Source organism: Chiloscyllium plagiosum, unplaced genomic scaffold (genome assembly GCF_037043375.1).
Source record: "Chiloscyllium plagiosum isolate Xiang-an unplaced genomic scaffold, Cpla_swu_hap1 HiC_scaffold_29, whole genome shotgun sequence".
In the NCBI taxonomy this organism is placed as follows: Eukaryota; Metazoa; Chordata; class Chondrichthyes; order Orectolobiformes; family Hemiscylliidae; genus Chiloscyllium; species Chiloscyllium plagiosum.
The window spans coordinates 2,257,078-2,271,949 of NW_028270167.1; the positions used below are offsets into that span (position 1 = coordinate 2,257,078).

At 40.5% G+C, this 14,872-nt stretch overlaps 1 protein-coding gene across 3 annotated transcripts in view; it reads right to left on the minus strand.

The window, feature by feature from the left end:
• Window positions 1-1,006: 1,006 nt before the first annotated feature.
• cbl (Cbl proto-oncogene) overlaps window positions 1,007-14,872 on the minus strand; it is a 228,733-nt gene continuing 214,867 nt past the window's right edge. For all 3 annotated transcript variants that reach the window (XM_043677729.2, XM_043677728.2, XM_043677727.2), the window contains 4 exons: window positions 6,511-6,672; window positions 5,834-5,922; window positions 5,516-5,704; window positions 1,007-3,459 (listed from right to left, as the gene is read on the minus strand). In XM_043677729.2, coding sequence (XP_043533664.1) covers window positions 3,197-3,459; window positions 5,516-5,704; window positions 5,834-5,922; window positions 6,511-6,672 — 703 coding nt within the window. In that variant the 3' untranslated portion in view covers window positions 1,007-3,196. The remainder of the gene's footprint in view (window positions 3,460-5,515; window positions 5,705-5,833; window positions 5,923-6,510; window positions 6,673-14,872) is intronic.

Below are 14,872 nucleotides of genomic sequence, written 5' to 3' on the forward strand. Positions count from 1 at the left end.
AATATTTAGATGTGTACAGTACTGGGAAAGGGATAGTTGACCACAGTCAACTTTCCATTCTCCATTACAGTACATAAACACAAATGCTTGCATTCAACAGACTGATGAAAATGGCTCTTTTAATAAAAAAACAGCATCGCAGGATTATGCAGTTAGAATACCATATCCTTACATGCAAGGTAAAACCTTTCCAAGATCTATTCCAGAATTCTCCTTCAAAAATTTTTATTTTTTGCAAATCTGAAATTGAAGAATTCCCTCTACAATTTTTAATTTTAATTTCTGATCTATCCTGATAAAATCTATAAACACGATGACAGAGTAGAACATAAACAAAAATGAAACCATTGTGCTTTTGACAATGTCAAAGAATTTACAAGGTTTTTGGGAAAGAGTGGGGAGTGGAACTAATTAGATAACTTTTTCTAAAGAGCTGGCACAGGCACATTGGCCCAAATAGTCTCCTACTCTTTTGTTTCATGTTGTGATTCTATATTGACGTTAGGTACAGATATTTTCCTTACAAATATCTACTTTCACATACCTTTCATGAACATCACAGTAACGTCAAGTTGTATTTGCTGGTTGTTGATCACACCCAAATTACTTCCTACATCAATGCTTGCATAGGGCAAGAAAGAAAAGTATTTAAAAGTGCAACAGTAATACTGCTGTTAGTCTCACTTGACTGCTGTAGCAGTTTGAATTATTTCAGTTTAGTTTTACCAAGTTTTGAACAGAAACATTGTCGGAAATAAATTCTTACAACATCTCTGGACTTGACTGAAAACTATTTAAAGCCTTTTTTTAGAATTCTGGTACGAAATGTGAAGCTGGCAAGACCTACATTTATTGCCTCCGCTAGTTGCCTTTGAGAAGATGATAGCCACTTTCTTGAATTACTGCAGTCCATATGGTACAGGTAGGTACACCTACAGCACTGTTAAGAAAAGTGAAGGATTTCAACCCAGCTTTAGCAAAGGAATAGTCATATAGCTCGAAGTAAGAATGATGTGTATTCCTCATCAAGGTGCTATCAGGAGCTACAGCTCAGGAGAACACAGCAGATGTTCTTCACTGTAGTTTGAACAGAACAGGAAAAACTAGACCAAGGTAAATGACAAAAAGGTAAAATTTTGTATCTGCTTCAACATAGCACACATTTCCTCTTCAGATTTTCCACTTTTCCTCTCCTGAACACTGACTCCCTCTAGTGTCTGACAAACCCAGACTACTATACCAAAGAGGGCAAGGTCACAAAGGGCACATACAACCCTTTGCTCGGAGAAAATCTGCATCAAACAAAGAGATACATACATGCCAACAGTCAGAAATGCAGCCACACAGTGATTGACCCAAGAACACCCATACATCCATTCTTTTGCAGGATTCACTGGAAAGCAATCAGAAACCGATTTTTCCCATCCTCTGTCCAGGGACTATTATGATCAAGTGCAGCATCCTGATTGTTGCCCCTATTCAATCTTGGTACAGGCAAATTGTAATTCAAATAACAATTTGGATCTGTCAACTCAGACAATAATATATTTATATAATTCCTTCATTAATAGAAAGAAGAAAATCCTCTAATACCCCAGAACAACTGCATGCTTCCATGGAGACAGGGAGCACGAGTGAGAGAATGTTTCAGGTCAATGAAACCAGTCCTGATAAAAGAGCATTGATCTGAAACTTCAATTTTGTTTCTCTCCCCACCTCCAAAGATGGTGCTTGACCTGAGTACTTCCAGCAGCTGCAGTATTTTGCTTTTCTATTAGGGCTTTCGTTTGCTTGTTCATAATAAAATAGACAGTAGAATTAGAATCATAGCTCAGTGCTAAATATCTTATTGAAATATAATGGGTGAACAGTATATTGGAAACTACAAGTATGTCTTCATTTGGGACTAAATGGCCAATGTAGGATAGGGATAGTATTCTTGGACTTCATGAGTAAGGTGGCATCTTACAATTCCTGATTTTCGTCACATTCTTGTGATTAAATGCATTGTAATACAATGATTCAAAACCAAGTATTTTTTAACCTGGAGGGTTCTTTCTTGGTAAACTAACATTGAGATTTCTCTCAGGGATCAGCTGGGATCAAATAACAATCTGTTCTAGTACCTGCTCAGCATCAGTGTTGCATTGATTACATGTGGTTACCTACCTATTTTCTATTCTTAATTGCTCCTTACTTTACACTCAAACCTCATGCCAAACACAATAATTCAAATGGGGAAAACATCAATTAGAATTGTACAATGAAACCCGTGCTGTCATTGCAGATTTATTTATAGCAAGAACTTTGCACGATTGGACTGAACATCTCTTTTGGATTTGTGTAAATTGGGATCCACTTTTCACTTTAAATTTCTCTTTCATACGCACACGACCCGGTACTGTATAAATACAACTTTCTAACTAATATTTTATTCTGTGCAAATGATTCCTGCATGTACAAAAATAGACCCACATATTTATTCTGAATGGCTGGATGGTTTAAGTGCTAACCTGATTCCACACCAGCAGCTGTACATCCCAGTGACACAAATTGATAAGTAATACCAAGTGAAGCTGGGTCTACTTTTAAACCTTCTTATACTGAAACTAACTTTTGAATCCCAACTCACTGTTAACATTTTCAACTTTGTTCACGCAATACTTGCACAGGCACACAGAAGCCTGTTACTGCATACTTTGAATAATACAATGTTTGAATATGATACAGCCTGTGTATAATACATATTTCTCAGCTTTAGAATCCAATTTGGAAAATATAATTTTGAAATTCATTCATGGAGGTACATCCACTTTATTGGAATACTTTTGGAACTAGAACCAGAGATAATATTCAAACATTTCTGATAATTCTGCACAAAGTAATCAATTGGCATCAGTTTTATATGGATTGCAAAATTCCTTATGTGATGACTGCCCTTAAGATTGTAAATTTGTCAAACCTCAGACATCTTAAGAATACCTTCACATATAAACTTTTTTCATAAAAATCCAACAGTTGGAGTGGAAATGAGGCAGGGTGCTACCATCCTTCTATATTTCAGTAATTGCACAGACCTGATTATTCAATTTGATGAGGCGAGGGGGTTAGACGAGGCACGTTGTCACTCAAGCCAAGGCTTATATCAGACCAACCACTAGCTCTGACTAGCTGGAGGCAGTGTCCTAAGGGATGGCTATGTTGCAATGTGTGCAGGGGAAGGGACAGACACAAACTCCCGAAGAATATTCTTTGCCATTTCCACATTATTTTGTGCAATTAGCAATGCTTTCTGGATATCCTGATATGAGTAGCCCTGGCTCAAGAGGCTGTTGATCTCAGCTGAGAGAGTCTGCTGCTGTGTCTTATGACAGCTGTTGGACTGACTAGGACCGGATTTACGTTCTGAGTTGATTCGCCGAGGTAATGGCTTGGGAGGTCTTTCAGGTGCAGATGAATCTGAAAAAAAAATGAAACACTTGATCAGACAGACTTATCATCCAAAATTGCATCTCTCTTTTAGCATCTGAAATTTTATTCCCTGACCTTAAAGTACCAACACTTGCTGGTTTACAAGTTGTATCATATTATCCGTGTTTCAAATGTTACACATTGCTGGCCCATAACACATTCAATATTAGCACTCCATTTAAATACGTACCCTTGAAATATAAAATTATACAAAACTTTGCTTTCACAAATTTCTTTCTTTCCTTTTTCTAAACTTTTTTTGATGCTGACCTTCAGCTCAATGACAAGCATCCCACCCCACCTGATGCCCAGAAATTAACATCAATGATGCAAAAAAGCAAAAACACAAGAACACAAATGCCTCTAAGGGTGTGGGACTGGAGGAGATTACAGATACAGTGGGAGGTGGGATGCGTGTGAGAGAGAAAATACCATGAAGAGATTTTTTTTAAGATGCGAATTTTAAAATCAAGATATTGTTTAATCAGGAGCCAATGTTGTTCAGTCAGCACAGGAATGACAGGGAAATAGGTGCTTCTCCATGCCTAAATAACTTCATTATCATTTATCTTTCCTATTGTGTCATGATCACAAGATGTTCAAATCCATTTTCAACTCTGAAGATAATGAAGCCTGCAAAGCTGGATAAAAATTAGACTGAGGTGACTGTGTGGCACTTTTTGCCACAATGATTATTTTCAACTGAACAGGTTAACTAACTTCCATGTGTTGAAAAGCATGACCACCAACTTCCCATAATTTTCTCTGGTCACCGCCAGAGCACATAGTAGCCCAGTCAGCCCAAAAACTCCTCTTAAGATTTTATGGAGAGCTAACGTTTAGTTTTTGGGGTTACTTTTTACATTTCTTCTTTCTCATTCTCATCAATACATTTATTTACGCCCTCCTTGAAGCCTCTGCGTCTCTCACCTCCGCATCCCCTTGATCATCCCTTTTTTTCCCTCAACCAACTCTGCAGCCTCTCCTTCTGCGCTGTTATGTATTTCGAATGTTTCTCATCACTGATGAGTTCTAAAGAAGAGTAATTGCACTTGAATTGTTAACTTGCTTTCTCTTTCCAAAGATGCTGTCAGACCTGTTGAGTTTCTCCAGCATTGCTGTTGTATTTAAATTTCCAGTACCTTTTATTTAAGGACTTCAGGCATATGGCATGTTCAGGCATATGGCAAGTTCCCTTGCAAAAGGTGTGTATCAGAACTAGCCACCTTATTGTCCAAGCTGATTCAGTAGAGATTCAACACTATTATCTATCAAACCAAGCGAAAATTGTCCAGGTATGTCCTGGCAAAAAGCAAGACAAACCCAAACCAACCACATGCAGATATTGAAGCATTACATACCCACTTACAGTGAGACATGAACAATATTCAGACTTGGGCTCATAAGCTGCAAGTAAATTCACATCACTCAAATATTACAGTGACCATCTCCAACAATAAATTATCTAACCATCTCTCCTTGACGTTCAATGGCATTACCATTGTTAAATCTCCCAGTATCAACACTTCAGGGGATTGTGATTGACCAGAACGTGAACTGGATCAGATATATCCACGTTGTGGTGACAAGAATAGGTCAGAGACTAGGACTTTTGCAGCAAGTAGCTCTCTTCCTGACTCCACAAACCCCGTGCAACAGCTACAAGGCACAAGTTTAGTCTGTGATGGAATCAGCCTCACTTTCCTGGAGGAGTACAGCTCCAACAACACTCAACAAGCTTCGCATCATCCAGGACAAAGCACTCTGCCTGTTATGTATCCTATTCAGCACCCTAAAGATTCATTCCCATCACTATCATTGCATAGTCCCCCTCCAAGCTACACACCAACTTGACTTGGGACTACATTGTCATTTCTTCACTGTTGCTGTGTTAACATCTTGAGAGTCCCTGCCTAACAGCATTTTGTTAGCACTTTCACCAAACAGATTGCAATGGTTCAAGGTGGATCATCATTTTGTCATGAAATTGGATAAAATAAAAATGCTCACATCTTGAAATTGCGTTACTAAAAACAAAACTCACCTCCTGTGTTGGGACTAGGCAGATTTTGATCAGACACATTGGAAAATGTTGAACTTGCTTGAGAGATATCAGACAATGTGCGACGTGCTGGAGGAAGTGGCACTGGCGGTTTGGGGAAGTCATATGCATTATCTTCATCTTCACTCTCACCTTGTTCAGGCCCATCATTGATAGCACAATCACCATTGTCTACAGATAAGGAAGAGATTAAAATGTTCACTTAAATGATAGAGAAAACATCATTGACATTTTGGAAGGGGCACAAAATGCACACATCACTCAAGGCTTAGTTTCTGGAAGGATAAAGAAGCATCTTACCAGTTGTAAAGTCTATATTTGTGGCCTGAGACGATGAGGTAAACATAAATTCGCACATCTGCCTCAGTGGGTCCGAATCAGACAAAGCTCTAACCGACAAAAAAAAGGAAAATCACTAACAATTACTCAGTTACAAAAACCTCTCAGTCGTGTTTCAGTTTAATCATCAGGTGGATGGTTATTGATCTTTACATTAAGAATAGCCTTTGATTTATGAACAACTATTTGTCATTTTGTTCAGAATGATGATATGGAGGTGCTGGTGTTGGTCTGGGGTGGACAAGTCAGAAGTCACTACCTCAGGTTATAAATCTAATAGGTTTATCTGAAGTCACACAAGCTTTCAGACTGTTGTTGCTTCGTCAGGTTCAGCAACACTCCGAAAGCTTGTATGACTTCAAATAAACCTGTTAGATTATAACCTGGTGCCTACTGACTTCAGAAAAGAGATGCACAATCACAGTATTGCTACCCAAGATTTTTATGTGATGAAGAATATTCAGCTGCACTGGTTACAAACACAAAAGGAGCTGTAGGGGGCAGCAATGTTTCTTATGAGCCTTTTCCACGAATAAATCTGGTTGCAATCAATGTCGCCCAAATACAATTCAGGAACCTGCTTTCCAGCAGCTAAGGAGTCTTAAATACAAATATGCTTAAAATAAAATTTCCCTTACTCTGCATTGTGGCTGCCCTGTGACTGAACCAAAACTCTGGAATCCAACGAGGTGGTAACACAGAGTGGAGCATGTACAGGTAGCGAGGACGGAGTCATGTAATCAATGTCCTCATCACTACTCTCTGAACGCTCCTCTGGTGTAAAAGGCTTTGTCAGGGGTCTGAAAGTACAAAATGAGAATTAAAGTAGCTTCAAAATGATTTATTCCACTTTTAGAAATTTATAAACAATCTCATGCTGCAGCCCCATAAACGTGGCCACAAACAGTGCCATTACACACAAGCAGCACCTTATGATAACAATGATTTAATGTTAGACATGACATATGATGCCTCTTTTTCATTAGAACATGAAGACTTAATTTAGAGAAATAATTTCAAACTTCCTATTGCAGAGAAATTACTTAATACAATAAATGATTCCAGTTGCCTGCTTAAACAGTAATCAAGGATTCAATTATACAGAAAACACAAAGAGAACAATTTCACAGGAAGCTGTCCCATGCCAAAACATTTGTCACTCAACTGAATTCGTGCTGTAGGAAGCTTTGTACAAAATTTACTGCAGAAAACAACTTAATTCATCATTGAAGAGATGCCACTTCTGCCTCTATTAACTTTCCAAAAGTAGCTTTAAGTTATAGCTTTATCCCCCTACCACAAGATCACATCATAGAAGGCCACCTCACTTTCAGATTTCAGCCAACACTACTGAATGATGCTCAGCAATGAGATGCCTGAAAGCTACTAGGTTACAACTAACCACTGGATCCTTTTGCCTTCTCCTTGATGTGTGGCTGATTGTCATTGGCTTCTCCTAACGACTATTCATGATCAAAACCTCACCATGTGGGAAGCAATGAACAAGAACCCAAATTCATGCACTAGGATCACATCATAATGAAGCACAAATGGAGTATTCATTTGCACAAGTGTCACTTCTCTAAATCAAGCTGCACATTTACAGTTGGGTTTCAATGCTTTTCATTGATTTTTTTTTCCCAGAAACATCATTTTAAAAACTCTTCAACTTCATTAAGAATTACAGACTGAAGATATATCTATAGAAGTATTCCAAGCCTGAAGACAACTACAATGTGCCACAGAATCACAGAACAGAATCATAGAATTTTGAAGTACAGAAGTAGACGATTTGACCCATTGTTTCTGTACCAGCTCCCAAAAGAGTTACCCAGCTAGTCCCGTGCTCCAGCCCTATTTCCATAGTCCTCTAAGTTCATTACTTGCAAATTTAGATCCAGCTCTCTTTTGAGCACCTCAATAAGGTAATCTCTTAAACTTCTCTGTTCCAAGGAGAATAAGCCTAATTTCTCTAATCTTCCCTTGAACTTAAATCCCTCAACCGTTATCAATCTAGTTGAAAATTTAGACTTCAGCAAGGCATTCAACAAGGTTCCAATGGTAGACTGGTTAGCAAAGTTAGATCACATGGAATGCAGAGCGAGCTAGCCATTTGGATACAAAACTGACTCATAGATAGGAGACACAGTGTGGTGGTGGTGGAGGGTTGCTTTTCGGACTGGAGACAGATGATCAGCAGGTGTGTGCAAGATCAGTGCTGGATACACTGCTTTTTACTATTTATACAAATTATTTGGATGTGAACATAGGAGGCAGGGTTAGTACGTTTGCAGATGACACCAAAATTGGTGGAGTAGTGGACAGCCAAGAGGTTACCGGCAAAAGCCCTTCATCAGGAATCGTCGATTTTCCTGCTTCTCGGATGCTGCCTGATTTGCTGTGCTTTTCCAGCACCACTCTGATCTAAACTCTGGTTTCCAGCATCTGCAGTCCTCACTTTTGCCTAGCCAAGAGGTTACCTCAGAGTACAGCAGGACCTTGATCAGATGGGAAAATGGGCCAAAGAGTGGCAGACAGAGTTTGATTTAGATAAATATGAGGTGTTGCATTTTGATAAGGCAAATCAGGGCAAGACTTTATACAATTAATGATAGGGCCCTGGGGAGTGTTGCCAAACAAAGAGACCTTGGGGTACAGGCTCATCGTTCCTTGAAAGTGGTGTCATATGTAGACAGGGTAGAGAAGAAGGCAGAGAAGTGTTTGGTCCGCTTGCCTTTATTGGTCAGTACATTGCGTATAGGAGTTCGGGTGTTGTATTAGAGCTGTACAGGACATGGGTTAGGCCAATTTTGGAATACTGCATTCAATTCTGGTCTCCCTGCTTTAGGAAAGATGTTCTGAAACTTGGCAGGGTTCAGAAAATATTTACAAGGATGTTGCTTGGCTTGGAGAGTTTGAGTGAGCTATAGGGAGAGGCTGAATAGGCTGGGGCTTTTCTCCCTAGATCGGAGGCTGAGGGATGACATTTTAGAGCTTTATAAAATCATGAGGGGCATAGATAGCGTGAATAGCCAAGGTTTTTCAGCAGGAAAAGGGAGTCCAAAACCAGAGGGCAAAGGCTTAAGGTGAGGGAGCAAAGATTTAGAAGCGATCTAAAGGGCAACTTTTCATACAGAGGGTGATGCATGTATGGAATGAGTTGCCAGAGGAAGGAGGCTAGTACAACATTTAAAAGGCATCTGGACGGTTACATGAGGAGTATAGAGAGATATGGGCCAAATGCTGGAAAATGGGACTAGATTAATTTAGGTTATCTGGTCAGGATGGATGACTTGGACTGAAGGGCTTGTTTAGTGCTGTACATTTTTATGACTCTGACTCTAGTAAATCTTTTTTAAACTCCCTGCATTTTTCTTTGAATTGGAACACAATATGGTCTGACAAATGATTTGCAGAGGTGTAACATCACTTCCTAGTTTTTTACTTTATGCCTCTATTTATAACATAAAGGATCCTATAAGCCTTCTTAACAAATGTTTCAACTTGCTTGGCCACCTTCAGTGAATTATGCATGCAAACCCGAAGTCTCTTTAATCCATTGAGCCTGTATTTTCTCTCCATGTTTCTTCTATCAATGTGCATTATGTCACACTTCTCGACATTGAGCTGCATTTGCCAGGTGTCTGCCCATTTGGTCAATTTGTCAATTCTCCTCTGAAGTCGCCAATTTCATTCTCACAATTCACTATTCCTCTCTACCTTAGGATCATCTGCAAATTTTCAGATTTTGCCCTCAACACCTATCTCCAAATCTTTTACACACATTAGAAAAAGCAAGGGTTCCAACACCAATTCCTGGGGAACACCATAGAATCAGAGAGAGAGAGAGATGTACAGTGCAGAAACAGACCTTTCAGTCCAACTTGTCCATGCCGACCATGCCAAATTAATCTAGTCACATTTGCCAGTATTTGGCCCATATTCCTCTAAACCTTTCCTATTCATATACCCATCCAAATGTCTTTTAAATGTTGGAATTGTACCAGCCTCCACCACTTCCTCTGACAGCTCATTCCATAAGCACACCACCCTCTGTGTGTTAGAGTTGCCTCTTAGGTCCCTTTTAAATTTTTCCCCTCTCACCCTAAACCTATGCTCTCTAGTTTTGGACTCCCCCACCCTGTCTATTTACCCTATCCATGCCCCTCATGATTTTATAAACCTCTATAAGGTCATCCCCCAGCCTTCGGCGCTCCAAAGAAAATAGCCCCAGCTGATTCAGCCTCTCCTTATACTTCAAACCCTCCAACCCTGGCAACATCCTTGTAGATCTTTTCTGAACCTTTCAAGTTTCACAACATCCTTGCTATGGGAGGGGGATCCCCAACTCCTGTACTCAATGTTCTGACCAATAAAGGAAAGCATAGCAAATACCTTCTTCGCTATCCTTTTACCTGTAACTCAACTTTCAAGGAACAATGAATCTGCAGTCCAAGATCTCTTTGTTCAGCAACACTCCCCAGGACCTTACCATTAAGTGTATAAGTCCTGCTCTGCTTTACCTTTCCAAAATGCAGCACCTCACATTTATCTAAATTAAACTCCATCTGCCACTCCTCAACCCAGTGGCCCATCTGATCAAGATCCTGTTGTACTCTGAGGTAACCTTCACTGTCCAGTACACCTCCAATTTTGGTGTCATCTACAAACTTACTAACTATACCTCCTATGTTCAGACCCAAATCATTTATAAAAATGACTTTCAACTTGCCTCCGGTTTGAGAAACTCTCTGCTTCCTATCTTTTAGCCAACTTCTAAACCACATTACTAGAGACCCAGCAATCCCAAACATTTCTAATTTGCTAAACAATCTGCCATGTGGCACTGTATCAAATATTTTCTGAAAGACCAAATATACAACATCCACAGTACTACCCTCATCCACCATCTGTGTCACCTCAAAGAGCCCTATTAAATCTATCAGACATGACTTTCCTTGACAAAGCCATGTTGACTGCCTAGTATTAAATTTACTGCATATAATTACCTTATTCTATATTATGGCCTTTATTAGCTTTCCCTACTACTGAGGCCAAGCAGACAGGTCTGTAATTTCCTGTGTTATCCTTACCCCTTTTTAAACAATGCTGTCACATTTTCAATTCTCCAGTCACCCAAGACCCATCCTATGTTGAGAGGTGTAGAAAATTTCTGTCAATGGCGCCACAATTTACTCCCTTAGTTTCTCAGCAATCTAGGATGCATTCAATCCAACCTGGTGACTTCTCTACCTGGCTTTTAGACCCTCTAGTGCTATACTGCTCAGCTGCTCAACACCCACATTTTCAGCTAGGCCATTGTCAGCATTTTCTAACTTGGTAAAAAATAGAAGCTAATTACTCATTTAATACCTCTGTCATTTGCTTTGCTTCAGTGAGCAGCTTACCCTGTTTGTTCCTTATGGGCCTCACTCTGTCATTCACTAATCTTTTACTATTAATATATTTGAAGAACATGTTCCCATTTGTTTTAGCACAGCCTGCCATCCTTTCCTTATACTTCTTCTTAGTCTTCCTTATTGATGCCTTCACCTCTCCCCTGCATTTGAGATACTCTTCCTGATTTTTATTGCTAATATTATTCCAGTATGCATAATAAGACTCCTTTTACTTCCTTATTTTTTCATGAATATTCTTAATTATTCAGGGTACTCTAGCTTTTGATACCCTGTATTTATTTCTCATATGTACATACCTGGCTTACACCCTATTCACCTCTTTTGAAATTCTCCCTTTTTTTCATCCCATTTTATCCAGCATTTCCAACCTGTTCCAGTACAACTTTTAGACGCCTAAAGTCAACCTTTTCTGGGATCTTAATCATTGACTGATTTCTATCCTTTTCCAACTTAACAATAAACCATATTGTATTAAGATTGCTATTTCCCAAATGTTCTCATCTGATATTCTCACTTGGCCTGCCACATTTACAACCATTTATGTTGGCCTGGTGTTATTACCTCAGTACTATACATCCAGAGAACCAGGAAATGTTCTCCGAATCCAGGTATAATCTCTGCCAAAGCAGATGATGGAATTTGAATTCATTTAAAAATCTGGAATTAGGAGTCTAATGGCATGAATCCATTGTCAATTGTTGGAAAAACCCCTCTGGTTCACTAAGGAAACTTACATCCTTGCCAGGTCTGGCCTACATGTGACTCCAGACCCACAGCAATATGGTTCACTCTGGGATCGGCAATAAATGCTGGCTTACCCAGTGATGGTCTCATCCTGTTAATGAATAAAAAAAAACTACTTGCCTTGTAGATTTCCATTATCTGCCTACAAATGCTCTCTTCTTCTGCCTCCCCAATACTTGGAGGTCTATAATAAATCCCCAACAAGGTCACTGCTCCTTCCTGTTTTTCACCTCCAACATTGATTGGGAAAGCTATAGCTCAAGTTCGTTAGATGGGTCAGTGTTTGTTCAATGTGTGCAGGAGAGTTTCCTGACACAATATGTAGACAGGCCAACAAGAGGTGAGGCCATACTGGATTTGGTTCTGGGTAACGAACCAGGCCAGGTGTTAGAATTAGAGGTAGGTGAGCACTTTGAGGATAGTGACCATAATTCGGTGATTTTCACTCTCGTGATGGAGAGGGATAAGTGTGTACTACAGGGCAAGAGTTATAGCTGGGGTCAGGGAAATTATGATGCGGTGAGGCATGACTTAGGATGTGTGGCTTGGAAAAGTAGACTCCAAGGCAAGAGTGTAAATGATATGTGGAGCTTGTTCAAGGAGCAACTATTGAGTGTCCTTGATAATTATGTACCTGTCAGGCAGGGAGGAAAGGGTTGTGCGAGGGAGCCGTGGTTTAATAAGGAATTGGAATCCCTTGTTAAATGGAAGAGGGCGGCCTATCTCAAGATGAGACGTGAAGGTTCAATTGGGGCGATTGAGAGTTATAGGGTAGCCAGGAAGGACCTGAAGAGAGAGCTAAGAGCAGCAAGGAGGGGACATGAAAGGTCCTTAGTCGGTAGGATTAGGGAAAACCCTAAGGCTTTCTATAGGTATGTTAGGAATAAAAGAATGACTAGGGTAGGAATAGGTCCAGTCAAGGATAGTAGTGGGAAGTTGCGTGTGGAGGCGGAAGAGATTGGGGAGACACTGAATGAATACTTTTCTTCAGTATTTACTCAGGAACAGGGCATTGTCGTCGATGTGAATACTGAGTCACAAATAAGTAGAATGGATGGCTTTGAGGTATGTAGAGAAGAGGTGTTGGAAATCCTGGAAAAGGTGAAAATAGATAAGTCCCCTGGGCCTGATGGCATTTATCCTAGGATTCTCTGGGAAGCAAGGGAGGAGATTGCAGAGCCATTGGCCTTGATTTTTATGTCCTCTTTGTCTACAGGAGTAGTGCCAGAAGACTGGAGGATAGCAAATGTGGTTCCCTTGTTCAAAAAGGGGAGTAGGGATAACCCTAGTAACTATAGGCCGGTGAGTCTCACTTCTGTTGTGGGCAAAGTCTTAGAGAGAATTGTAAGGGATAGGATTTATGCACATCTGGATAGGAATAATGTGATCAAGGATAGTCAGCATGGCTTTGTGAAGGGCAGGTCGTGCCTCACAAACCTTATTGAATTCTTTGAAAAGGTGACGAAGGAGGTTGTTGAGGGGAAAGCGGTAGATGTGGTATATATGGATTTTAGTAAGGCGTTTGATAAGGTTCCCCATGGTAGGCTACTGCAGAAAATACGGAGATATGGCATTGAGGGTGAGTTGGAGGTTTGGATTAGGAATTGGCTGGATGGAAGACGACAGAGGGTAGTAGTTGATGGCAAAGTTTCTTCATGGAGTGCCGTCACTAGCGGTGTTCCGCAAGGATCTGTTTTGGGACCATTGCTGTTTGTCATTTTTATAAATGACCTAGAAGAGGGGTTAGAAGGTTGGGTGAGCAAGTTTGCGGATGATACGAAAGTCGGAGGAGTTGTTGACAGTGAGGAAGGATGTGGCAGGTTACAGCAGGATATAGAGAAGCTGCAGAGCTGGGCAGAAAGGTGGCAAATGGAATTCAATGTAGCTAAGTGTGAGGTGATTCACTTTGGGAAGAATAACAAAAAGATGGGGTACTGGGCTAATGGTCGGATACTTGGTAGTGTGGATGAGCAGAGGGATCTTGGTGTCCATGTACACAGATCTCTGAAAGTTGCCACCCAGGTAAATAGTGCGGTGAGGAAGGCATATGGCGTACTGGCTTTTATTGGTAGAGGAATTGAGTTCCGGAGTCCTGAGGTCATGATGCAGTTGTATAAGACTCTGGTGCGGCCGCATCTGGAATATTGTGTGCAGTTTTGGTCGCCATACTATAGGAAGGATGTGGAGGCACTGGAACGGGTGCAGAGGAGGTTTACCAGGATGTTGCCTGGTATGGAAGGAAGATCGTATGAGGAAAGACTGAGACACTTGGGGCTGTTTTCATTAGAGAAAAGAAGGTTTAGGGGTGACTTGATTGAGGTGTACAAGATGATTAGGGGGTTAGATAGGGTCGACAGTGTGAACCTTTTCCCGCGTATGGAGTCGGGTATTACAAGGGGGCATAGCTTTAAATTAAGGGGGGGTAGATATAGGACTGAAGTTAGGGGTAGGTTCTTCACTCAGCGAGTTGTAAGTTCATGGAATGCCCTGCCAGTAGCTGTGGTGGACTCTCCCTCTTTATGGGCATTTAAGCGGGCATTGGATAGGTATATGGAGGATAGTGGGTTAGTATAGGTTAGGTGGGCTTGGATCGGCGCAACATCGAGGGCCAAAGGGCCTGTACTGCGCTGTATTCTTCTATGTTCTATGTTCTAACATGTAGGTTCTAATTCAGGAACTGTATCTTGTTCAAGCATCATGATACCATCTTTGACCAAAACTGCTATACCTCCTCCCTTTTTTATTCATCCTGTTTCTTCTAACAACCTGATAATCTGGATGTTAAGGTATCAGTCTTGTTCTGGCTTAAGCCATGTTTCTATCAATGTTACTATGT